We start from the raw sequence: 26,754 nt of genomic DNA, 5'->3' as shown, positions 1-26,754 counted from the left end.
TACCAAAGTAGAAAATATGAGAATGTAAACAAACTGAAAAACTTTTACAGAAAACTGTTGAAAACTACAAATCATTTTCAATGTAGGATCTGGGGCAAAAAGACACCAGCAAATGTATAATTAAAATATGTTTGAGGTTTTGTTTTGTTAAGACCTTTTGTTTCACATTAAAGCTGCAATTAGTCCTGCTGAAGGATGTCAGCCTGAAACGTCGACTGTTTACTCTTTTCTATAGATGCTGCCTGAACTGCAGAGTTCCTCCAGCATGTTGTGTGTGTTGCCATGCAAATTCAATCTGAATCCAGTGACACAGTTTTGACGGAAGAGGGTGCCATCTCCAGTCATGAACTAACATAGAGCATTTCCCCTTTTGGCCCGCGGATCAACATGCTTCAGGTATAGTTGACAAGGGTACAAATGGCACCATTTTTCTAAATCTAGCAGTGAGGTCTAATGTACTGTATGTGAAATTTGGTTTCCATTGGTGGGTGGGAAAGGTAAAGGGCTAAAGAGGAAGGAAGATAGGAGAGCAGAGTGGGCCACAGGAGAAAGGGGAGGAGGAGTGGCACCAGGGGGAGATGATAGCCAGTGAAATGAGGTAAAAGGCCAAAGTGGGGAATAGAATCGGGGAGGGGAGGGAGAGGGAGGGAGGGGGAGGGAGATTTTCTTTTTGGCCAGAAGGGGAAGTCGCTATTCATGCCATCAGGTTGGAGGCTACCCAGACAGAATACAAGGTGTTGCCCCAAGGTGTTTGGCCAAAGGGAAGTTACGCTGTTGTCAGATGGAGCAGATCAATTCCATTCAATTTCAATCTTCCTTCAAAGTACTGTCAGGAACATTTTGCAATCATATCCTCCAGACATATAAGCGTTTGAAAAGTTAGAAGTTGGCTGTGCTGCTAGATTTCAAATCATCCTGTAGGACTCTGATATAATTTCTCAATGCACAGTAAATTGAGAAATTCAGTTCTGATGCAGGGTCTCAGCATGAAACATTTAATATTTATTCCTTCCATAGATACTGCCTGACTTGCTGTGCTCCTCCAGCATTTTGTGTGTTTACAACATCTCCTGTGTCTATGATTCTCCATCTAAATCATTTGTTTATGATTATCTCAGTGGCAGTATTAACAATTTAAAAATAACACTTTCATGATAAAGAAAATGCAGTGCAACTATGCTCTCATATCAGATTGTTGATCCTGAATAACTTATCTTAGCACTGGATCTTCCATACATACCCTTTTCCTTTTTCCTGTTTCAGAATCAGTGCTGGCGGCTGTCTCCCTTTGGGAAGACGAACACTTGCCGTCATCAGCAAGAGCAGGTTGTGCTTTGCCCTCCAATCCATCAACAACCTTCTCCCCACCCTGGCTTGTGGGTTCAGCACTGGATACTTTGCATGTTTTCTGGGTGTCAGGGACGTTCTGCTCCACTGGATGAGCTTGAACATTCAACACAACGGAAAACAGGAAATCAAGTTGAGGAATCTGTATGCGCTCCATCAAGATTACTCCATTGCGAGTTAACACAGAACCTCAAGTCTACATGTTTGTACTTGCTGCACTTGGACAACAAGATAAAATTATTATTACATTGAACATATTAGAGAATATACTGAATGCCCACCACAGCACTTGCTCCTTCAAATGGCTGAATGCAAGCCATTTATATAAATGTGAAGCAGTGTGTTCACCTCTATTTCCAGTATTTTTGGCATTGTTCATTTACAAACAACACTGTTTTATCATCAGACCTAATCTGGATATTAAGCATAGCCAATGACCCTTCATAGAAACATAGAAAATAGGTGCATTTGGCCCTTCGAGCCTGCACCGCCATTCAGTATGATCATGGCTGATCATCCAACTCAGAACCCTGTACCAGCCTTCCCTCCATACCCCCTGATTCCTTTAGCCACAAGGGCCATATCTAACTCCCTCTTAAATATAGCCAATGAACTGGCCTCAACTGTTTCCTGTGGCAGAGAATTCCGCAGATTCACCATTCTCTGTGTGAAGAAGTTTTTCCTCATCTCGGTCCTAAAAGGCTTCCCCTTTATCCTCAAACTGTGACCCCTCGTTCTGGACTTCCCCAACATCGGGAACAATCTTCCTGCATCTAGCCTGTCCAATCCCTTTAGGATTTTATACGTTTCAATCAGATCCCCCCTCAATCTTCTAAATTCCAATGAGTATAAACCTAGTTCATCCAGTCTTTCATCATATGAAAATCCTGCCATCCCAGGAATCAATCTGGTGAACCTTCTTTGTACTCCCTCTACGGCAAGGATGTCTTTCCTCAGATTAGGGGACCAAAACTGCACACAATACTCCAGGTGTGGTCTCACCAAGGCCTTGTATAACTGCAGTAGTACCTCCCTGCTCCTGTACTCGAATCCTCTTGCTATAAATGCCAGCATACCATTTGCCTTTTTCACCGCCTGCTGTACCTGCATGCCCACTTTCAATGACACCCAGGTCTCGTTGCACCTCCCCTTTTCCTAATCGGCCACCATTCAGATAATAATCCGTTTTCCTGTTTTTGCCACCAAAGTGGATGACTTCACATTTATCCACATTAAATTGCATCTGCCATGAATTTGCCCACTCACCCAACCTGTCCAAGTCACCCTGCATCCTCTTAGCATCCTCCTCACAGCTAACACTGCCGTCCAGCTTCGTGTCACCCGCAAACTTGGAGATGCTGCATTTAATTCCCTCATCCAAGTCATTAATATATATTGTAAACAACTGGGGTCCCTGCACTGAGCCTTGCGGTACCCCACTAGTCACTGCCTGCCATTCTGAAAAGGTCCCATTTATTCCCACTCTTTGCTTCCTGTCTGCCAACCAATTCTCTATCCACATCAATACCTTACCCCCAATACCGTGTGCTTTAAGTTTGCATACTAATTTCCTGTGTGGGACCTTGTCAAAAGCCTTTTGAAAATCCAAATATACCACATCCACTGGTTCTCCCCTATCCATTCTTCTAGTTACATCCTCAAAAAATTCTATGAGATTCGTCAGACATGATTTTCCTTTCACAAATCCATGCTGACTTTGTCCAATGATTTCACCGCTTTCCAAATGTGCTGTTATCACATCTTTGATAACTGACTCTAGCAGTTTCCCCACCACCAATGTTAGGCTAACCGGTCTATAATTCCCTGGTTTCTCTCTCCTTCCTTTTTCAACAAGTGGGGTTACATTAGCCACCCTCCAATCCTCAGGAACTAGTCCAGAATCCAAAGAGTTTAGAAAAATTATCACTAATGCATCCACTATTTCTTGGGCTACTTCCTTAAGCACTCTGGGATGCAGACCATCTGGCCCTGGGGATTTATCCGCCTTTAATCCCTTCAATTTACCTAACACCACTTCCCTACTAACATGTATTTCCCTCAGTTCCTCCATCTCACTGGACCCTCTGTCCCCTACTATTTCCGGAAGATTATTTATGTCCTCCTTAGTGAAGACAGAACCAAAGTAATTATTCAATTGGTCTGCCGTGTCCTTGCTCCCCATAATCAATTCATCTGTTTCTGTCTGTAGGGGACCTACATTTGTCTTAACCAATCTTTTTCTTTTCACATATCTATAAAAGCTTTTACAGTCAGTTTTTATGTTCCCTGCCAGTTTTCTCTCATAATCTTTTTTCTCCTTCCTAATTAAGCCCTTTGTCCTCCTCTGCTGAACTCTGAATTTCTCCCAGTCCTCAGGTGAGCCACTTTTTCTGGCTAATTTGTATGCTTCTTCTTTGGAATTGATACTATCCCTAATTTCCCTTGTCAGCCATGGGTGCACTACCTTCCTTGATTTATTCTTTTGCCAAACTGGGATGAACAATTGTTGTAGTTCATCCATGCGATCTTTAAATGCTTGCCATTGCATATCCACCATCAACGCTTTAAGTGTCATTTGCCAGTCAATCTTAGCTAATTCACGTCTCATACCTTAAAAGTTACCCTTCTTTAAGTTCAGAACCTTTGTTTCTGAATTAACTATGTCACTCTCCATCTTAATGAAGAATTCCACCATATTATGGTCACTCTTACCCAAGGGGCCTCTGACCACAAGATTGCTAATTAACCCTTCTTCATTGCTCAATACCCAGTCTAGAATAGCCTGCTCTCTAGTTGGTTCCTCAACATGTTGGTTCAAAAAACCATCCAGCATACATTCCAAGAAATCCTCTTCCTCAGCACCCTTACCAATTTGGTTCACCCAATCTACATGTAGATTGAAGTCACCCATTATAACTGCTGTTCCTTTATTGCACATATTTCTAATTTCCTGTTTAATACCATCCCCAACCTCACTACTACTGTTAGGTGGCCAGTACACAACTCCCACCAGCGGTTTCTGCCCTTTAGTGTTATGCAGCTCTACCCTTATCGATTCCACATCCTCCCGGCTAATGTCCTTCCTTTCTGTTGTGTTAATCTCCTCTCTAACACAGCAAATTGCCCAATATCTTGCATTTCTTAAAAATAATCTCAGTGTCCTCTACCTTCAGTGGTTTGTCGAGGATTATCGGCTTCATTTTGGTTAATTACAGCCTCATTTTTGGCAGAGTCCACAGAGGATGTTTTCTCCGGCAAACAAGGCAATTTTGGCAACACCTCGGAAGGTTTATCATTTCCATTTTTCTTTCCCTTCTTCCTGTTGCGTTTCTGCATCACAGAATAAAAAAAAAACCCATCAGCACTTACATCTCACTGCTCTGTTACAAATTATGAAACAGCACTGTACCAAAGTGCCATGCAATGACAGACCATTCCAATAGATCGGTGTTATATGGGACAGAGCTGCACTCACCAGCAGATCCTAACCGATGTTCCCTCTAAGGTATGTGCGTGGGCTCCTGAAGTGTTCTTTCCTGGACATTTCTCCAGGTCTGTGGGACATTCGGAACACATAACCACCCCATTTCCCCATTGTCCTCCTTGTCTCATTCTCCCAACCAACCATGTTGTCCTCCTTGACTCTTTTTTTTCAGAAAAGTCCTCTCAGTAGTCAACTTGTCAATTCTCATCAGAATATTAGTCTTTGATCTTCACATCTGTAGTGTTCTTTCCTGGACATTTCTCGGAGTCTGAGCTGAGCCCATAATGACCGCATTACCCATTGCCCTCCTTGGCTCATTCTGCAACTAACCCTGTTGATATCTACCTTCTTACTTCAAAAGAGAAGCACTTTCTTCCATTCATGAATCTCATTCCCCAGCCACTTTTATTTACTGTTTTTATTTACTCCAAGACAGCATTACACCACTTGTCAAACACCCCTCATTCAACCTCTATCTCCATCACCGTGGTCAAAGACACACTTAAAAAGTGGATTGTTGTTTAAACTGCTTGTAGAAGTTTTAGGTTTCAAATTATGCAGAACGAACATAATTTCTTAATAAATATTACTTTATTTCCCTATGCTAACCTTTTGAGTACTTTAACCGCTTAAAATAACACTTTTACTATGACAACAATGTGAATATATTTAGATCAAGGTTATTATCCACTGCCATTTTTTTCCAGTCTTTGATTCCGGAATATCTCATTCTAACTGTTATTCCATACATACCCTCTTTGATCGCTTGTCTTTCACGATGTTACCGCTGTTGGCCGTCTCTGTTTGGGAAGACGAGTACTCCTTATCAGCAAGTGCAGCTTTTGTTTGGTTATCCAGTCCACCAACACTCTTCTCCCCACCTTGGCTTGTGGGTTCAGCACCAGGTACTCTGCATGTTTTCTGCATGTCAGGCATGTTCTGCTCCACTGGATGAGCTTGAACATTCAAAACACCTGAAAACAGAAAATCAAGTTGAGGAACCTCTGCTCAGTCCATCAATATTTATCCACTGCACGTTAACATCGGACCTAACATCCATGTGCTTGTATTTGGTGTTCTTGGACAACAGAATAGAAACATCGGGAAATATTGTTGCACTGAACATGCTAGAGAATATGCTAGACATCCACCACAACACTTGTTCCTTTAAATGACTAACTCAGGCCATTTGAAGCAGTGTATTCACCTATATTTCCAATACTTTTAACATTGCTTGTTCATCAGACCCAATTTGGATGTTAAGCATGACCAGCTCCCTTCACTGTAAACTTCCCAATAACTTGCATTCCTTAAAAATAATTTCAGGTGTCTACCTTCTGTGGATTGCTCAGAATTACTGACTTCGTTTTGGTTATTTGCAGCCTCAGCTTTGGAGGGATCTACGGACGATGTTTTCTCAGGTGAACGGGGTGATTTTGGCCACACCTCAGAAGGTTCATCGCTTCCATTTTTCTTTCTATTCTTCCTCTTGCGATTCTGCATCACAAAATAAAACAGCCCATCGGCACAAGTCTCACCGTTCTGTTACACAATATGAAACTGCACTGTACCAAAGTGTCACACAATGACAAACCATTCCAATACCCCAGTGTTTTTAGGGACGGAACTATACTTACCAGCAGATTCTAATGTCAGACATGGACTGAGAGTACGACACTCCAGTATTACACAACGATAGACCAGCGTTAACCAGCTCTCTACCTATTCTATGTGGAATCTACAGAATTACAAAGATGTGATGTTGGACTGGGTGGGTTGACACATATTTTGGATTGGTATACTTCCTTCTGATGTTTTGAGCATGATATCAATGCTCTGGTCTTCGAGACCTTCAGCCAGAATCCTCTGCAGATTCCACAAGGTGGTCAGACTTCTCAGTTGAGGCAGTTTTTAACAAACCTATGCCTTTCCTGACCTCCTTGACAACTTCAGCTTGAAACCACAGATGAAGTTGATATAGACTTCAAGGTATCACTTCACCACCCGATATCTCGATCACCTTGACCAGACTGACAGATCACATACAGGCACGGGCTTAGTGCAGGGGAGTTTCGCACAAGATTCAAAACTAACATCTTTAACTGCATCACAAAATGTTTACGTATTCTCATAATTTGAGCTCAAAAATAATTTAATTTTACAGCATTACAAATGCAAAATACCTGTTTTCTCCAGAATTCCACCCCTGTATTGAAGCATTCAAACCTTGGCTCAGAAAACTTTATCCCTCTTGTTCCTCGGTTTCCATCACCATTGGCCCATTACTGGAACCAACCTTGCATTATTCATTCAGAGTAATACGAAACAGAATATAAGGAACAGAGTAAGAGGAGGGGTCAGACAATCAGCCACTTCATCCACTCCACCAATCAGTACGATTAAGGCTGACCAAATGCCAAGACACTTCCTGCTCCCTCCCTATACCCCAGCTCCCTTTTGGTTTAAAATGTTTTCAATCTTCACTTCCAGGCATGCAGTGACACTGCGTCCACAATTGACTGAGGTAGAAACTTGCAAAAAGTTGTAATGTTTATGAAAAGAAATTCCTCCTCATTTCAATCTTAAAAGGTAAGTATATTTTCTCTCATTATTCTTCAGAAAAATCCTCTCAGTAGTCAATTTGTCAATTTTCATCAGAATATTCTCTGATCTTCACATCACACCTGAAGTGTTCTTTCCTGGATATTTCTCTGGTCTGAGCTGAGCCCATAATGACCGCATTCCCCGTTGTCCTCCTTGACTCATTCCAACTAACCCTGTTGATATTTACCTTCTTACTTCAAAAGAGAAGCACTCTATTCCACCTGTGCATTTCAATTCCCCCTACTCTTACGAACTGTTCAACCTACTCCAAACCAGCATAACATCTCTCGCCAAACTCACCTCATTCAGCCACTATCTCCTTCACCACAGTCCCAGACAGACTTGAAAAGTGGAACATTGATTGATCCGCTTCTAGACACTCTAGACTCTAAATTATGCAGAACTAACATAATTTATTAATAAATATTATTTTATTTCCCTCTGCTAACCTTTTGGGTACTTTAACAGCTTAAAATAACACTTTTGCTATGAGAACGATGTGAAAATATTTAGATCAAGGTTATTGTCCACTGCCATTTTTCTAGTCTTTGATTCCGGGATGTCTCATTCTGTTCTTCCAGACGTACCCTTTTTGATCGCTTGCTTTCCACAATGTTAGTGTTGTTGGCCATCTCCTTTTTAGAAGACGAGTACTCCTTATCAGCAAATGCAGCTTTTGTTTGGTCATCCAATCCACCAACACTCTTCTCCCCACCTTGGCTTGTGGGTTCAGCACCAGGTACTCTGCATGTTTTCTGCATGTCAGGCATGTTCTGCTCCACTGCATGAGCCCGAACATTCAACACACCTGAAAACAGAAGATCAAGTTGAGGAACCTCAGCTCATTGGACCTGAAGTCCATGTGCTTGTATTTGGTGTTCTTGGACAATAGAAAAGAAACATCGGGAAATATTGTTGCATTGAACATGCTAGAGAATATGCTAGATACCCGCCAGAACGCTTGTTCCTTTAAATGACTAATTCAGGTCATTTGAAGCAGTGTATTCACCTAAATTTCCAATACTTTTAATGTTGTTTACTCATCAGATCCAATTTGGATTTTAAGCATAGCCAACTCCCTTCACTGCAAATTTCCCAATATCTTGCATTTCTAAAAAATAATTTCAGGTATCTACCTTCTGAGGTTTGTCCAGGATTATTGACCCCCTTTTGGTGATTTACAGCCTCGTCTTTGGTTGAATCCGCAGAGGATGTTTTCTCAGGCAAACAAGGTAATTTCGCTAACACAACAGAAGGTTCATCATTTCCTCCCTTCTTTCTGGATTTCCTCTTCCGTTTCTACATCAGACAGAAATAGCTTATTAGCCCTGAAGCCTTGTCATCCTGCACTGGATTTAGTTTTGTGGGGAGGATACGAACTGTAAGAATGTCACTCACTGCCATCTGTTCCTGACAGTTCTGTACACCAGTGTAACAAGGGACAGAGCTATGCTTGCCACTACGATCATAATTTCACACAACGTACCCATGTGTACCACACCCAGTGCTACACAACGAAAGACTCTGGCCCACCAGCTCTCACGCAGCTCTTGTAAATGAAAGGCAGGCATTTTGGTTGGCATGGACAAATTGGACAGATAGGCATATTTCAGTGCTGCTTTGCTCCCTGACTCCAAAATGCTACCCACTCTTTATGGGATACTCAACAGTTGACAGAAACGATGCCTGACAGTGCAAGTTGAGACCTGCAGCACTTCAGAATGTTATACCTCTTCCTGATTTTTGAGCATGGTCTTGGTACTCCAGCCCTAGAAATTTTCCATCAGAATTCTCTGTAGATTCCTCAGGGGATGAGAATATTCAATTTAAGTAACTTCCAATAAGCCCTATTCCTGTCCTGATCTCCTTATATTTGTGACTTGACAGCTTTGAGTTTGGAGCCACAGCTTAAACTGAGAAGGGCTTTGAGTCACTGTTTTAAGACCTGATGCCACAGAGCAACTTGACCAGACTGAAAAATATAAAAGGATACTGGGCTTGGTGCAGGGGAGTTTCTCACACATCATCCTAAATGTGACGGGTCCTGAATTGTCCCTATGAGCTGTGCTCGATTACCCCTATGAACTGTGCTTTTGAAAAGAGAGAGAGAGTTATTTAACACCGACATGTTGTTTTGAAGGGGAGAGAGAGTGAGAGAGAGAGAGAGAGAGAGAGAGAGAGAGAGAGAGAGAGAGAGAGAGACAAAGACTAACTGTTGGACTATCACTTTAAGGCACGAGAAAGAACTGGCTAACTTTTGGATTTCTGCTGAGTTGGAGACAGCCCCGAGCAACTCGTAAGTTGCTATGGTGACTGAGGACATTATTTGATGGACACTGGATGTTATGATTTTCCGACAGTGTGTTGATACTTCTCAAGGACACTCCCCTGCTTGCATTTCTTAGAGAGAGAGACGAAGGAGGAGTTATTTGAGTGACAGTTGATGCTCAGCACGGGAAGATAAAATAGAAGGTCAGGTGATAGACCTCAGACACATGTTTTGGACACTGAATGAGCTTTGTTGTGCCCGCAGAAAAAGTGGGTTTTTGGAGGAGCGATCAGTGGCTCTTGCAGTGAAAAGGAAAGGGGTTGACTGGTAGGGAGTTGTCCATGTGTCCACCCTTGCCTGGGTGATAGCTCCACCACAGAAAACCGGTCCACTTCTAATGTGGTCACAGTCGGTGACTTTTAAAGGATTTTGGAGGACAACGAGAAGATCGATGGCATCAGCTTAACTGAAGACTCAAATCTCTCCCTCTCTATCACTACTCAACTCAATACCACGAACTGAACTGAACTGAACTGAACTTTATTCATCATCGTAAGACTGTATCTTTTTACCCCTAGACTTAAAGAAGCTTGACTTTCATATATTTCCACACTTACTGGTTTACTTATATATAATCATTGCTAACCTGTTTGATTTATCTACATTTATATTACTGTATTGTGTAGGTACTAATAAATATTACTAGTTAATAGCAATACTGGACTCCAAAGTGTTTTCTATTTCTGCTGGTTCTTTATTCCTGTCACGGGGTACGTGACACTAAATGTCGACACTAACATCTCTAAATCACACCCAAGACCTATATACTGTATTCTGAAAATATGTCTCAGGAAAACACCTTTCAGTGATCAACCTTTAATTACTCTTAGAATCATAATGCCCTCAGCCTTCACTTCTCAGCAGTACTCCTCGTTTGGTCCAGGTCCGTGGGAAGTTCTCAATCCACAATGACTTCAAATCTCCCCCTTCATCTGTCTTCTTTCTTCAAGATGAAATCACTCTTGTCCACCTGTGGGTTTCACTTTCCCCCACTCATCCCACCTGTTCTGTCTATTCCACAATAGTGAACCTCTCTCCAACTCCCTTCATTTAGTCTTTTTCTCCAAGACTCCAGTTAAATTTGAAAAAGGAAACATTGATTATTTTGTTTGCAGAAATTTTGGACAATAAATTCTGTAGGAAACCAACATAATACCTAACACCTACGATTATCTTTCTTCTAACATTTGGCAAAATTAACAGTACAAAATAACACCTTTACTATAATAACTATGTGAGAATAATTAGATCAATGTGTTCATCTATGCAGTCCTTTTCAGTCTTTGATTCTTGAATAATCATACTTAGTGTTGTTCGGAACATACCCTCTTTGATTGGCTGCCTTCCATGAAGTTGGCTGTCTCCATTTGGGAAGACGAGTCCTTCTTATCGGCAAGTGCAGCTTCTGTTTTGTAAAGCGATCCGGCAATATCCTTCTCCCCGCACTGGCTTGGAGGACCAGCAATGGATCCGTCAGTTGTACCTGGGTGAGCTGAAACATTCATCGCATCTGTTAACAGAAAGCCAAAATGTGGAATCTCTATTCACATTATCATGATTGCTCCATTCCACAGGACCTTAACTTTATGTACTTGTCCTTGCTGCCCTTGGTAAAGGTCCAATTTATCAATTACACTCTCCATCTTTCACTGGGTGTTCTAGGGAATACACTGGATCACAATGGCTCCATGTTCCTCAAGTGACCAATCCAAACTACTTACATAAATTTGGAATAACGTACCTCCAAAAATCTCCTGTATTTTTAATAAAGCAAAATTTGGGTTAACTCTGCTCCAACATTAGAATTCATCTGGATATTACACAAAGCCAAGCTCATTCATTGTACGTTGCTCCTCATCTTATAATCCCTTAAAATAATTTTATTACCTACCTTCTGTGGTTCTTTGACAGATGTTGATCTCCTTTTGGCACTTCACGGCCTCATCTTGTGTGGAACCCACAGCGATTGTTTTCTCAGGTAAACAAGATGATTTCTCCAACACAATAGAAGTCTCAGCGTTTCCATCCTGCTCCATATGTTTCTAAACCACAAAAGAAACGTTATCAGCCCTGAAGCCTCAGTTCTGTAACAGATTCTGTTTTTGAAGGTTGAATATGAAACATCTGCCTTTTCTAATATAGATGACATATTTAATGAAACCATTTGTCCCCTTTAATAATCTCGTCCACACTCTTCATCAGCACAGGTACACCACAAGGCTGTGTGATCAGCCCCTTGCTCTAGTCGCTTTACACTTATGACTGCGAGGCTAAGAACAACTCCAATACCATATTCAAGTTTGCTGACGACAGCACTGTCATTGGCCAAATCAAAGGTGGTGATGAATCAGCATATAGGAGGGAGATTGAAAGTCTGGCTGAGTGGTGCCATAGCAACAACCTCTTACTCAATGTCAGCAAAACCAAGAAGCTGCTTATTGACTTCAAGGGGAGGAAACAAGAGGTCCATGAGCCAGTCCTCATCAGAAGATCAGAGGTGCAGTGGGTCAGCAACTTTATATTCCTCAGCGTTATCATTTCAAAGGACCAGCTCTGGATGAAGCAAATCAAATCAAATCAAGTTTAATTATCATTCAACTATACATAGATACAGCTGAATGAAACAGTTTTCCTCTGGGGAAAAAGGTGCCAAACATACATAGCACATTCAAAATAGTGAACAAAGAAAACACACTTATGCAAAAAAATATATATAAATCAAGACCTTGAGCGCCATCTCCCACAATTGACGGTACAGTCTCCTAGCAAAGCACAGACACACGCAATCCAGCCTGTCAGTCCACCGACTGAACACGAGAGGGCAGCACTGACAGGAGAGGCCAGTCCCTCGTTGAGCGCAGACGCCATGCTGCAATGCCTCCGGCATCTCCTCACCTGGTCTGCAGCAGCAGGCAAACCCGCGGCTTGAGGCCTCGTCTCCCTACAACTGAGGCTCCACAGGTCCCATAGCGCCTGTGTCACCACCAAACAAGGGAAACAGGCCAACGGCAACTTACATTAATAGTGTCCAACAGTCTTGCAATCACAAGTGAAACGTCCGAGACAATCATCCACAGTGATCTGCATGCTGCCTTCATGCACTGACTCCAAGATGTCTTTGAGTAGCAGGCAGCAAAACATTCTGCCTCCAGATCAGCTCCTCCGACATCCCGACCAGCTCCACTGACATCCTGACGGGCTCCTCCCCCAACATCCTGGCCAGCCCCTTCGACACCTCAGCCCGCTCCGCTGCCGACCCCAGTCCAGCTACTCCAGTCAACAAGCAGCTCACTGATGGGTAGCCCTGTAGTACCCGAAGCTCTTGGAGTAGAAGTGGATTGTAAAAAACATTTATCAAAGATAAAAGCCGCTGAGTGCAAACATGCCACCATCTCACTGGAAATCTGAAGCACTAAGTGCAATTACAAAGAGAGCACAACCGTGCCTCTACCTCCTTGGGAGTTTGCAAAGATTCAGCATGACATCTAATACTTCGACAAACTTCTATAGACGTGTGGTGAAGAGTATATTAAGTGGCTGCATCACAGCTTGGTATGGAAACACCAATGCTCCTGAATGGAAAACTGTTCTTGAAGCCCTCCCCACCATTGAGTACGTCTACACAAAGCATTGTTGCAAGTAAGCAGCATCCATCATCAAGGTCCTCTGCTACCCAAACATGCTGATATCAGGAGGAAGGTACAGGACCCTCAGGACTCACATCACCAAGTTCAGGAACAGCTATTACCCTTCAACCATCAGGCTCTTGAACCAAAGGGAATAAATTCACTCAACTTCACTTGTCCAATCATTGATATACTGCCAAAACCTGTGGTCTGACTGTCCAGGACTCTTCATCTGATGTTCTCAATATTTGTTATTTAATTATTAATTAATTAATTAATTAATTAATTATTTTTGTATTGTACTGTTTGTTTCCTTGTATTGTACTGTTTGAATGCCCACCTTGGTAAGGTCTTTTCATTGATCCTAGTATGGTTATTATTCAATTAGGGATTTACTGAGTATGCCTGCAAGAAAATGAATCTCATAAGGTGATATATATGTACTTTGATAATAAATTCACTTAGATTTTTGAATAATGAAGATTTTTAAAAAGTCTGAATTAATCTATTAGCCTTCTTAAGATGAAAACATCTGAGCTGTTCAGTAAAGAGTTTTCCCAAAAAGTATATGATGCATTTTTACCTATCTAGCTGTGTTGCACTGTGGAATATACACAAAGTGGGAAGTAAGTCTAATAATCCAATCCCAAACATATATGCTGTCCAGCTTCCATCTTTTGACAGACCCATCTTCCTCCTTTTGTTCCATAATCCTCCTTTTGTTCCATAACAGATGGTAGTTTGCAAGTTTCAGTAGTGTCAATTCACTAAGGAGAGCTACGCTGTTTGGAAACTGTACTTTAAAGGTGGAAGATTAAAACAAGGCACCTTAGGGAGCTAGCAAAGGGTCCATGGTAAATTCACAAAGCACACCATCCTATTTAACATACGCAAAATTCTGGAGGAACTCTCCAATCAGGAAGGGGTGGGGGGACAGCAGCATTAAGAAGGTGGGGAGCTGTGAAGAGATACAAGCTGGCAGGTGATAGGTGAAACCAGGTGAAGCAGAAAGCCGGCTTCACCTATCACATTCTAGCTAGCTTAAATACCTTACCTAATCAAGGATACACTTGCTATCGAAGGAATACAGTGCCACACTGGTTCATGGAGATACAGTATTGTATGTTGGCTGTTGACGCAAATGACACATTTCACTGTATGTTCTGGCATATACGTGATAAATAAAACTAATCATAAACCCAGATAATTCTGCAGATGCTGGAAATCCAGAGCAACACACAAAAAAATGCTAAAACGCTAGAGGGGCTCAGCTGGTCAGGCAGCACCTACGGAGGGGAGTAAGCAGTTGACGTTTCGGGCCAAGACCATTCGTCATTATTTATGAATGTGACAAACTGTGTGGTACAGCTAGTTAATTTAAATCATCACAATTTTTCCAACATTCATAAATGTGTCACATCCAACAACCATTTCCCTTTACTCTATCCCATGCATTTTGTTTCAAGAATGTACCTGTGACAGTAATTAGACTGGATATTAGTGGATTCTGGAAGGCAAGTGTTTTCTCTGTAAAACCCTCAGCAAAAATCACAGAATCTGTTTCTCTAGGAGCTAATATCCTACCAGCAGTAGACACCGAGATAATCATTTGTTCACTTACAGTTTCAGGTGCGACAACACCATCAGAGTCTCCGATTTCCATTGCAATTGAAGTGAGCTCCAAAACGTTTGATGCTGAACAAGGAAAGTGATCAGCAAGTGACGATGATAAGTCCAGTGAAGATGCTTTCTGGCCTTCTTGGGACACTTCAGTAATGTTATCTTCCATCTAAATGCAACATCTGAAAAAGTTTTACAAAGTTCTTTTTTATTGATATAATATCTGCATAATTATCATTGAATTTAAAAGTTATTAGTATGTGAATGAAACAATATGATACACATAAACTCAGTGGACACTTTATTAGGTACAGGATTGGAACCCAGTGTGGTCATCTACTGCTGTAACCCATCCACTTCAAGGTCCGACATGTTGTATGTTAATGGTATTTTTATTTCAGCTTTGTTTTTCTAAATAGAAAGCCATTCCTGTGAATCAGAAATCATACATAATACAGACCTGGAAGTATGGCAGATTCCCTTTCCTAAAGCATATTAGGTTCTACTAGCAATCTTGCACTACTTCATTGTCCCAAACCTATTCCAGGAACTGAATTTCATTCTCCCAACCAACTTAGTGGGGTTGAAATTGTATCGCTTGATGTTTTTGTCAGAATCTGATTTATTTTCATTGGCATACACTCAGTGGCCACTTTACCAGGTACATCTTTCAGCCGAGTGTGGCCTTCAGCTGCTGCATCTCATCCACTTCAAGGTTTAACATGTTTGAGCATTCAGAGATGCTCTTCTGCACACCACTGCTGAAACACGCAGTTATTTGAGTTATTGTTGCTCTCCTGTCAGCTTGAATCAGTATGAACATTCTCCTTTGACCTTTCTCATTTTGCCCACAAAACTGCCACTCACTGGTTCTTTTTTTGTTTTTCACACCATTCTCTGTAAACACTAGAGACTGTTGTGCATGAAAATCCCAGGAGATCAGCAGTTTTGGAGATACTTAATCCACCCTGTCCGGCACCAATCATCATTCCATGGCCAAAGTAACATAGATCAAATTTCTTCAATATTCCAACAACTGAACCTCTTGACTATGCCTGCATGCTTTTATGCACAGAGTTGTTGTCACATGATTAGCTGATTAGATGTTTTCATTAACGAGCAGGCATATAGGTGTACCTCATGAAGTGGCCACTTGAGTGTACATTATCAATTTGTATGACACTTCACATTAAAGCATCCCACTGAGTTTTATAAAGTCAGGGGTAGGAAGAGGAGGGGAATACAGCATAATGGACTTTGAGACAGTAAAGTTAAAGAAGGCGAACAAAACTTTGGCAAATAACTAGGATTGAATACAGAGCAACATAAGAAAAATAGAGAGGCCCTGTGAGGGTGGGGCAGGTTCAGAGAGCAGAACTAGCATATGTGAATCTTTCATCCCCAGTGGGGAGGCACAACAGACAGAGATAATTGGGAAAATAGTGCAGGGAATTTTAATAAGGCTACCTAACAAAAGGCCTGCAGCATAAGCATACGATAGCAGTGGCGAGGCTGTAGAGAGGCAGTGCAGCCGATCTATGGAACAAATGGGAAATCGTTCAACCTTTATCGACTACACTCCAGAACGAAGTCCACTCCAACCTCAGTCAAAGGAAGTAGGATACGTAGTCCAAGGAAGCCAATCTACAAGTCCTTGCTTACTCGTACACAGTGAAATAGGAGTAATGGAAGTTGGGAGTGATTGTGGCACCTTTAGTAAAATTCTAACACCAATTTTTCCCTTCCAGTATTTCACAGAGACCAATCTCCTTCACTGTTCTTTTGCCTATTTTTCCACTCACAATGACACCAACCAATCTTAAGGCATTTCCCCCTGCAATTGCAGATGATACAACTCTTGTCCTTTCACCTTCCCATCATCCAGCGACCCTTTCAAGATGTAGCAGCAATTCATTTGCACTTCTTCCAATCCAGTGTACTAAGTTCAGTGATCATTGTACCATGTTTAGTGTTCACGCTGTCATCTTCTCTACTTTGGAGAACCAAACAGATTGGGTGAACATTTTAATGAGCCCCTGCATTCAGACCACAGGGTGATCTCGAGCTTCCAGTTGCCTGTCACTTTAATGTTTCATCACACTCCCACACTGACATATTAGTATGTAGCCACCTGTACTGTTACAATGAGACCCAATGCAGGATTATGGAACAGTGCATCAGTTTCAAACTGGGCATGTTGCAACCTCCTACACTCAAAGCTGATTTCTACAACTTCAGATAATTTGATTTCGCAGTCTGTATCAGTCATCAAACTGTTGGGGTTTGTTTTCCTTTTCTCATCTCTGAAATGGAGGACAACCCAGCCTGACTTCCTGGGTATATCTTCCAACTCTGTATTTTGTAACACCTACACTCTTTTGTCTATGTTCTTCTTCCTCCCATTGACAATATAATCATGTTTACAGCTTATCCCCATGGTCGCCTTGGGTCCACCTTATCAAAGATATCTCTTTCTCCACTTTATCTGTATCTTAACAAACTACTTTTGTCTCCTTCCCAGGTCTGAGGAAGGATCTTCAACCTGAAATGTTAACACTGTTTCTCTTCCCACCAAAGATCTGAGTACTTCTAGCATTTTCTGTTTTTAGTTTAGAACTATATCAGTTAAACTATTGAGTTTACTGGAGGGAAATGTCTCAAGGGGAAGAGTGTATCTTTATTAATTTTACTCATACTAGTTGTTTCATGTGTTTTCACCAAGTTTATAAAATGCTTTAAAATGCAATTGATTTTAAATAGTATGCAACTCATTCTTATTGATGCCAAATAAAGCGTAACTCATTCTAAACATCAGAAATATTGAGAAAGATTCAAATATTTTGTAGGCTTTGACAGCTGGTTAAGCTGAGGCATTTTCAGCAATATTGTTGGAATACAGGTTGGAAGGGTTTGTTCTGCACCTCCTGTTTCTGACCTTCTCCCTCAGCTGGAAAGCTCTACTGCAGTGTACGACTACATTGATGAGGATCTTCATGGGTATAGCCAAGTTAAGTGTGGACATACTAAGAAAGCAATGGAGGGTGCAGACAACCCAAAGCTGTCTGCAGGATCTAGTCCAATATCATTAGACTCCTGCCTCAACAAGGACTTGGACCCATTGCAAATTACCTATCACCACGATAGGTCAATGGCAGATGCAATCTCAATGGCTCTTCCCACGGCCTTAGACCACCTGGACAATACAAACACCTATGTCAGGATGCACTTCATCAACTATAGCTTGAGAAGTTACAGAACCAGGGCCTCTGTACCCCCCTCTGCAATTGGATGCTGCTTAGCCCACTGTTCTACTCTCTCTATATCCATGACTGTGTGGCTAGGCATAGCTGAAATACCATCTACAAATTTGCTGATGATACAACCATTGTTGGTAGATTCACAGATGGAGGTGAGAGGGCGTACAGGAGAGAGATATACCAACTAGTGGAGTGGTGTCGCAGCAACAACCTGGCACTCAACGTCAGTAAGACGAAAGAGCTGATTGTGGACTACAGGAAGGGTGAGATGAAGGAACACATACCAATCCTCATAGAGGGATCAGAGATGGAGAGAGTGAGTAGCTCAAGTTCCCAGCTGTTAGGATCTCTGAGGACCTAACCTGGTCCCAATATATCGATGCAATTATAAAGAAGGCAAGACAGTAACTATAGTTCCTTAGGAGTTTGAAGAGATTTAGCATGTTAACAAATACACTCCAAAACCTCTATAGATATACCATGAAGAGCATTCTGACAGGCTGTATCATTGTCTGGTAAGGGGGTGGGGGGCTACTGCACAGGACCGAAAGCTGCAGAGGGTTGTAATTTAGTTGGCTCCATCTTGGGTACTAGCCTACAAAGTACTCAAGATATCTTCAAGGAGCAGTGCCTCAGAAAGCACCCAGAGGATACCCTTTTCTCACTGTTACCATCAGGTAGGAGGTACAGAAGCCTGAAGGCACACCCTTAGCGATTCAGGAACAGCTTCTTCCCCTTTGCCATCTGATTCCTAAACGGATATTGAACCTGTGAACACTATCTCACTTTTTTAATATATATTATTTTTATTTTTGCATGATTTTTAATCTATCCAATATATACGTTAATTAATTAATTTATTATTATTATTTTATTTCTTTTTCTTCTATATTATGTATTGCACTGAACTGCTGCTGTTAACAAATTTCATCATACATGCCGGTGATAATGAACCTGATTCTGATTCGTTGTTGTTCCATCATTCAAATCATCAGAAATGAGAAAATGAAACTGAAACTAGAATAGTTGCTTCCCTTAGTCAATGAATTCGATGTTGGCTTTCTATATTAACGTTAAACTCAATGCACACACTTAAAATTGAACTTTGAATACAAGACTGGTCCAGTAACCAAGTATAAAATGTGCCTCAAAACTTGTTCATGTCTCATGAAGACACTCTTGAGATCTGAATCCAAGCACTGCGCTCGACATTTTCTCTCTGTTCACTGCAGTTTGCACTTTATACTGCGCTGTTATCACCCGGAAAGACAAGCAACAATATTCCATGAATATATCCGTTCCACTGAGAGTTGCGTCCTGAATCAGAACAAAAACCTAGCGACCATTTTACTTTTTCCCCTCTGTCCTTCCCCCGACCCACATGAAACAAAGTATTAGCAGCTGAGTTTCGAAAATCACTTTGAAAAAAAATTATCTTAACATTTTGCAGGAATACTTCGCTGGCAGATTACAGAGCAACTCCACATGAGAAAGTAGGAATGAGTACTTATTCACTTACGCCACTTCAAGCATTGCAATGATGAAACCTAATCAAAGTCAATACTTTCCTTTATGAACTACTCCTGCACAAGTTTTTATTTTAATCCTCCCCTAATATTCTTCTGGGTGGTCGGGGTGAAATACATCTCTACGAAAGGAGGAGCAAGGCGCTAGAGGCAGGTCACCCTTGGGTAATGTGTATCGGCTGCTGTGCGCACCCCGCCCGCCCAACGACCGGGGAACAGGTACTGGATGGTCGTATGGTGTTAAGCGACCACTGACGCTAGGCAGACAATCTCTTCAGAGTATTGACAAATCGAGGGGCCGTCCGTTTAGTAAAGACACTGCCCGGAAGGAGGCAATGGCAATCTTCTGGAGAAATACTTGCCAACTTCAATGATGGTCATGAAGACCATGATCGCCCACGTCATACGACACAACACATAAATGATCATGATGAAAGTCCTTTAATCTTTGCATTTAGATGCAGTTTGAGTTAGCCTCTATTTAAAGGTCGCACTGCCAACACGACCGCATCTGCTCAGGTACTGGTCCGAAGCAGCAGTCCGGAGTGAGCCGAACCCTCTTATTTCCGACTCCAAGTCGAGAGTACCACGTACCGGCGTGTTTCGGTAAATATTTTATTTAAATCACACCAAATTGGAATTATTACTTCGTAATTAAATATGGTAAACACTTACCTACCAGGATACAGTCATTATCTGGATTATGCAGCCTTCTGTAAACAAGCTTCCGCCCCGAAGCACTTTCCGTCTCTCTGATACCCGATTGGCTTGCTTTGCTTGACTCATGTCAGCATCAGCCAATCAAAATAGTCCTGGTAGCACACGCGCCAATCATAACTTGGAAAGGTGTTGTCATTCTGAGCAAACATCTCCCAAATCCGAGCCGCTGATAAAATAACGGGAACATTTAAATGACAGCTCTTTTTTCCGGACGATATGCAGTAAACTAATACTTCAGAATATTTATGGAAGTTTTTTAAACCTATTATTATTTAATTTCGTCGCCATCAATTTATCTTAATCTGGTGATATAGAAGCGGTTTCTAAGCGCTCTGTTGAGTTTCGGTTTCCCCAGCGTGAGGAAACATAACTTCAACCGCTAGTAAACGACTGTCCGGTGAATCGGGCTTGTAATAAAAACGTCGACAATTGAAGAGATTTAGGTCAATAGAAAGGAAGTTAATGTCACTGATGGACACTTTACAGTTTCAACATGCATCATTGTTCGGGCACCCTGTGTGTTCGAACTCACTACTACTTGCTTGGGAATTTCTGAAAGTTGGTAAGCACGATTTTTGATCAATTTCAGAAGAAGAACGTTTAATATTTATTAAATCAATAGGCCTCATTCTTTCAACTCTGTCCATTGAGAGACGCTTACATTTTAACGGCATGAGATTGGGTGGTTGAAGCACCTTCAATTACTCCAAAAGACTGAGGTTTGGTAAAATACTGAAAGGCTTTTATTCGCTGTACAATACGACCTCCACAGTGAGTGTCTGCCCCCGGACTGAGGGGGAGGGGCAAGGCGAACACCTTTATACAGGACTCTGTGGGAGGAGCCACAGGGGCAGTCAGCAGAGGGGTGTGTCCAGACAGGTAACCGAGTTACAACATATATACATGGTTTACCACAGTGGTGACACACAAAAAAGTTGCTAGGAAGAGGTACAGTAGACGTTTCGGGCCGAGACCCTTCGTCAGGACTAACTGAAGGAAGAGATAGCAAGAGATTTGAAAGTGGGAGGGAGAGGGGGAGATCCAAAATGATAGGAGAAGACAGGAGGGGGAGGGATAGAGCCAAGAGCTGGACAAGTGATTGGCAAAGGGGATATGAGAGGATCATGGGACAGGAGGCCCAGGGAGAAAGAAAAGGGGGAGGGGGGGAAAGCCTAGAGGATGGTCAAGGGGTATAGTCAGAGGGAGAAAAAGGAGAGAGAGAGAAAGAATGTATGTATATAAATAAATAACGGATGGGGTACGAGGGGGGAGGTGGGGCATTAGTGGAAGTTTGAGAAGTCAATGTTCGTGCCTTCAGGTTGGAGGCTGCCCAGATGGAATATAAGGTGTTGTTCCTCTAACCTGAGTGTGGCTTCATCTTTACAGTAGAGGAGGCCATGGATAGACATATCAGAATGGGAATGGGATGTGGAATTAAAATGTGTGGCCACTGGGAGATCCTGCTTTCTCTGGCAGACAGAGCGTAGGTGTTCAGCAAAACGATTTCCCGGTCTGCGTCGGGTCTCGCCAATATATCGAAGGCCACATCGGGAGCACCGGACGCAGTATATCACCCCAGCCGACTCACAGGTGAAGTGTCGCCTCACCTGGAAGGACTGTCTGGGGCCCTGAATGGTGGTGAGGGAGGAAGTGTAAGGGCATGTGTAGCACTTGTTCCGCTTACAAGGATAAGTACCAGGAGGGAGATCAGTGGGGAGGGATGGGGGGGACGAATGGACAAGGGATTAGCATAGGGAGCGATGCCTGCGGAAGCAGAGAGGGGGAGGAGGGAAAGATGTTGCTTAGTGGTGGGATCCCATTGGAGGTGGCGGAAGTTATGGAGAATTATACGTTGGACCCGGAGGCTGGTGGGGTGGTAGGTGAGGACAAGGGGAACCCTATTCCTAGTGGGGTGGTGGGAGGATGGAGTGAGAGCAGATGTGCATGCAATGGGGGAGATGCGTTTGAGAGCAGAATTGATGGTGGAAGATGGGAAGCCCCTTTCTTTAAAAATGGAGGACATCTCCCTCGTCCTGGAATGAAAAGCCTCATCCTGAAAGCAGATGCGGTGGAGATGGAGGAACTGTGAGAAGGGGATGGTTTTTCCCCCCCATCTCCCTTTTCTTTCTCCCTAGGGTTCCTGTCCCATTATCCTCTCATATCCCTTTTGCCAATCAACTGACCAGCTCTTGGCTCCATCCCTCCCCCTCCTGTCTTCTCCTATCATTTTGGATCTCCCCCTCCCCCTCTCAAATCTCTTACTTTCTCTTCTTTCAGTTAGTCCTGACGAAGGGTCTCGGCCCGAAGCGTCGACTGTACCTCTTCCTAGAGATGCTGCCTGGCCTGCTGCGTTCACTAGCAACTTTTATGTGTGTTGCTTGAAATTCCAGCATCTGCAGATTTCCTCGAGATTGGGTGGTGATCATCTTTCAATCACATCGTTATAGCATGTAATTAATACTGCCCGTAGCCCTGAGTAGACTGAGGATTTTGTCGTATAAGTAACCAATAAACCAGTTTTTTCCCTGTCTTTTTTTTAACATGCAACTGATAGCAACATTGGGATTGTCATGTTTACGTAGATTAAAAAGGGATATCCTAAATTTGGAGTCAGTGATTCGTTAAATTTTCATAGTCTACTCCATTGAAATCATCTAAACCAGTGGGAAATTTGTCGTCACTTTAAATTATTACCCCTGGTTAGGTGAGGTTTGAATTTTTAAAATGGAGAACTCAAACATAAATGTTGCCCAACAAGCTATCTGGTCCTGAAACACTGTGTGTGTGTGTGTGTGTGTGTGTGTGTGTGTGTGTGTGTGTGTGTGTGTGTGTGTGTGTGTGTGCGCATGCGCACACAAAATGCTGAAATTTTGAAATAAAAACAGCTGATTTTGGAAATTCTTTGCAGGTCAGACAGCATCCATGGAGACAGAAACAGCTAACATTTGACGTTGGCCACTCTGGCATTCGAGTCCATAATATAGTACTGGAAAACAGAGGAGCAGAATTATGCCATTCAGCCCTTTGAGACTGTGCTGCTATTCCATCATAGCTGATTTATTATCCCTCAACCCCATTCTTGCTGCCTTCTCTCCATAATCTTTGACACCCTTACTAATCAAGAACCTATCAAAATTCACTTTAAATGTGGCCTCCACAGCCAATGAATTCCACAGATTCACCACCCCTTGGCTGAACAAAATATCCTCCTTATCTCTGTTCTGAAGTGACATCCTATTCTGTAGCTATGCCCTCTGGTCCTAGACACCCCGCTATAGGAAACTTCTCAACATCCACTCTGACTGGGCCTTTCAATATTCGATAGGTTTCAAGGAGATGCCCCCTCATTTCTTCCAAACTCCAGCGAATGCAGGAGTCTACACCGTCCTAAAGGATGTTAAAGGTGTAGAGGGTCATTGTACAGGTAAACCTGGCATGGCAATACTGAGGAATCACTCAGACTGGAAGAAGGCAATCCAAAGGTTTTCCGACACATTGGGAAGAGATTGAAAGGAGGAACGCTGATTGAAAGGAGAAGGCCTTCTGCACAATGGGACGCTAACGCAACACTTACAATGACATGGTGTTTCTTATACTTTATCACAACAAAGACATAACTGAAGCATATGTGGACCATCAATAGCATGATTTTTCTTTCCACCTCTCTATTAGCTCTGATGTTCCCTAATGATCTAAGATGGGTAGAGGAATGACAGATGGAACTTAATCTTGAAAATTGTGAGGTCAGGTGTTTTGGGAGGGCAAATAAGGTGCAGATACACATGATGAATGATAGGAGCCCAGGAAGTACTGACAAACAGGTGCACATGACGAAGGAAGCAGCATAGACGGATAAGGTGGTTAAAAAGGCATGAGAGATACACACAAACCAATCTTCCGTACACCGCACGCTGTCGGAGCAGTGCTGCCAGGATAATCAAGGACATGACCCACCCAGCCAACACACTTTTCGTCCCTCTTCCCTCCGGGATAAGGCTCAGGAGCTTGAAGACTCGTACAGCCAGATTTGGGAACAGCTTCTTTCCAACTGTTTTAAGGCTGCTGAATGGATCCTGACCCGGATCTGGGCCGTACCCTCCAAATATCCAGACCTGCCTCTTGGTTTTTTTTTGCACCACCTTACTTTCCCTTTTCTATTTTCTATTTATGATTTATAATTTAAATTTTTAATATTTACTATCAATTTGTACTCTAGGGAGCGTGAACACAGGATCAAATATCGCTGTGATGATTGTACGCTCTAGTATCAATTGTTTGGTGACAATAAAGTAAGGTATTATTTGGGAGCTTATGGTACAATTTTCTAAAATATTGGTTAGGCCACAGGTGGATTACCATCTACCATGCTTTTTCCATACTAGCGGAAAGATGTGACCACACTGGACAGCATGCATCAGAGGTGCCTGGGTTTGAGCCTTTCTACTGTAGGAAGAGATATGATGGGTTTGTTCTCTTTGTGGACACAAGAGACTGCAGATGCCAGAACCTGGAGCAACACACTAGGTGCTGAAGGGGCTCAGCGGTCAGGTAGTTCTGAAGGAGGAGGACTTCTCGGATGGCCTGGGGTGAAAGGCCTCAACACGAGAACTGATGTGGCGAAGGAGGAGGAACTAAGAGAAGGGAGTGGTATCCTTGCAAGTGACAGGGTGGAGGGGTGTGTAATTAAGGTAGCATTGGGAGTCGGTAGGTTCGTGACAGATTCTGAAAAAGGATGTCCTGGATTCCCTGTCTGACCCACTGAGTTCCCCCAGCATTTTGTGTATTGTTCTTTTAAGAGAACCTCACTGAGACATGCAATATTTTGAGTAGATAGGAAGAAACTTTCTTGCTTAGCAGCGGTGTCAATAAACAGAGAGCAAAATGTATGACATGTATAGGAAGCAGAGAGTAAATAAGGTTGTATGACATGTATAGGAAGCAGGGAGTAAATAAGGTGCTTGAGGGGTATAAGAGGTGAAAGAAAATACTTAAGAAAGAAATCAGGAGGGCTAAAAGAAGACATGAGGTTGCCTTGGAAGTCAAAGTGAAGGATAATCCAAAGAGCTTTTACAGGTATATTAAGAGCAAAAGGATTGTAAGGGATAAAATTGGTCGTCTTGAAGATCAGAGTGGTCGGCTATGTGCGGAACCAAAGGAAATGGGGGAGATCTTAAATAGGTTTTTTGCGTCTGTATTTACTAAGGAAACTGGCATGAAGTCTATGGAATTAAGGGAAACAAGTAGTGAGATCATGGAAACTGTACAGATCGAAAAGGAGGAGGTCCTTGCTGACTTGAGGAAAATTAAAGTGGATAAATCCCTGGGACCTGACAGGGTGTTCCCTCGGACCTTGAAGGAGACTAGTGTTGAAATTTCAGGGGCCCTGGCAGAAATATTTAAAATGTCGCTGTCTACAGGTGAGGTGCCGGAGGATTGGAGAGTGGCTCATGTTGTTCAGTTGTTTAAAAAAGGATTGAAAAGTAACCCGGGAAACTATAGGCCGGGAAGTTTAACGTCGGTAGTAGGTAAGTTATTGGAGGGAGTACTAAGAGACAGAATCTACAAGCATTTGGATAGACAGGGACTTATTAGGGAGAGTCAACACGGCTTTGTGCATGGTAGGTCATGTTTGACCAATCTATTGGAGTTTTTCGAGGAGGTTGCCAGGAAAGTGGATGAAGGGAAGGCAGTGGATATTGTCTACATGGACTTCAGTAAGGCCTTTGACAAGGTCCCACATGGGAGGTTAGTTAGGAAAATTCAGTCGCTAAGTATACATGGAGAGGTGGTAAATTGGATTAGACATTGGCTCAGTGGAAGAAGCCAAAGAGTGGTAGTAGAGAATTGCTTCTCCGAGTGGAGGCCTGTGACTAGTGGTGTGCCACAGGGATCAGTGCTGGGTCCATTGTTATTTGTCATCTATACCAATGATCTGGATGATAACGTGGTAAATTGGATCAGCAAATTTGCTGATGATACAAAGATTGGAGGTGTAGTAGACAGTGAGGAAGGTTTTCAGAGCCTGCAGAGGGACTTGGACCAGCTGGAAAAATGGGCTGAAAAATGGCAGATGGAATTTAATACAGATAAGTGTGAGGTATTGCATGTTGGAAGGACAAACCAAGGTAGAACATACAGGGTTAATGGTAAGGCACTGAGGAGTGCAGTGGAACAGAAGGATCTGGGAATACAGATACAAAATTCCCTAAAAGTGGCGTCACAGGTAGATAGGGTCGTAAAA

At 42.5% G+C, this 26,754-nt stretch overlaps 1 protein-coding gene across 5 annotated transcripts in view; it reads right to left on the bottom strand.

The window, feature by feature from the left end:
- The window catches only part of LOC140187284 (E3 ubiquitin-protein ligase rnf213-alpha-like), a 177,529-nt gene extending 156,990 nt beyond the window's left edge, over positions 1–20,539 (bottom strand). For 2 of the 5 annotated variants that reach the window (XM_072242436.1, XM_072242438.1), the window contains exons 1-10: positions 20,469–20,539; positions 15,012–15,192; positions 11,656–11,806; positions 11,090–11,274; positions 8,572–8,734; positions 8,023–8,243; positions 6,166–6,328; positions 5,585–5,805; positions 4,515–4,677; positions 1,241–1,443 (exon numbers count right to left, since the gene is read on the bottom strand). In XM_072242436.1, coding sequence (XP_072098537.1) covers positions 1,241–1,443; positions 4,515–4,677; positions 5,585–5,805; positions 6,166–6,328; positions 8,023–8,243; positions 8,572–8,734; positions 11,090–11,274; positions 11,656–11,806; positions 15,012–15,179 — 1,638 coding nt within the window. In that variant the 5' untranslated portion in view covers positions 15,180–15,192; positions 20,469–20,539. The remainder of the gene's footprint in view (positions 1–1,240; positions 1,444–4,514; positions 4,678–5,584; positions 5,806–6,165; positions 6,329–8,022; positions 8,244–8,571; positions 8,735–11,089; positions 11,275–11,655; positions 11,807–15,011; positions 15,193–20,468) is intronic. The other 3 variants (XM_072242439.1, XM_072242437.1, XM_072242440.1) reach the window with 3 other exon arrangements.
- Between the last annotated feature and the right edge of the window lie 6,215 nt (positions 20,540–26,754).

The sequence above is a fragment of the Mobula birostris genome, chromosome 24 (genome assembly GCF_030028105.1).
Source record: "Mobula birostris isolate sMobBir1 chromosome 24, sMobBir1.hap1, whole genome shotgun sequence".
In the NCBI taxonomy this organism is placed as follows: Eukaryota; Metazoa; Chordata; class Chondrichthyes; order Myliobatiformes; family Myliobatidae; genus Mobula; species Mobula birostris.
The sequence above is the reverse complement of the archived record's forward strand: the minus strand, read 5'-3'. Positions and strand labels throughout refer to the sequence as shown.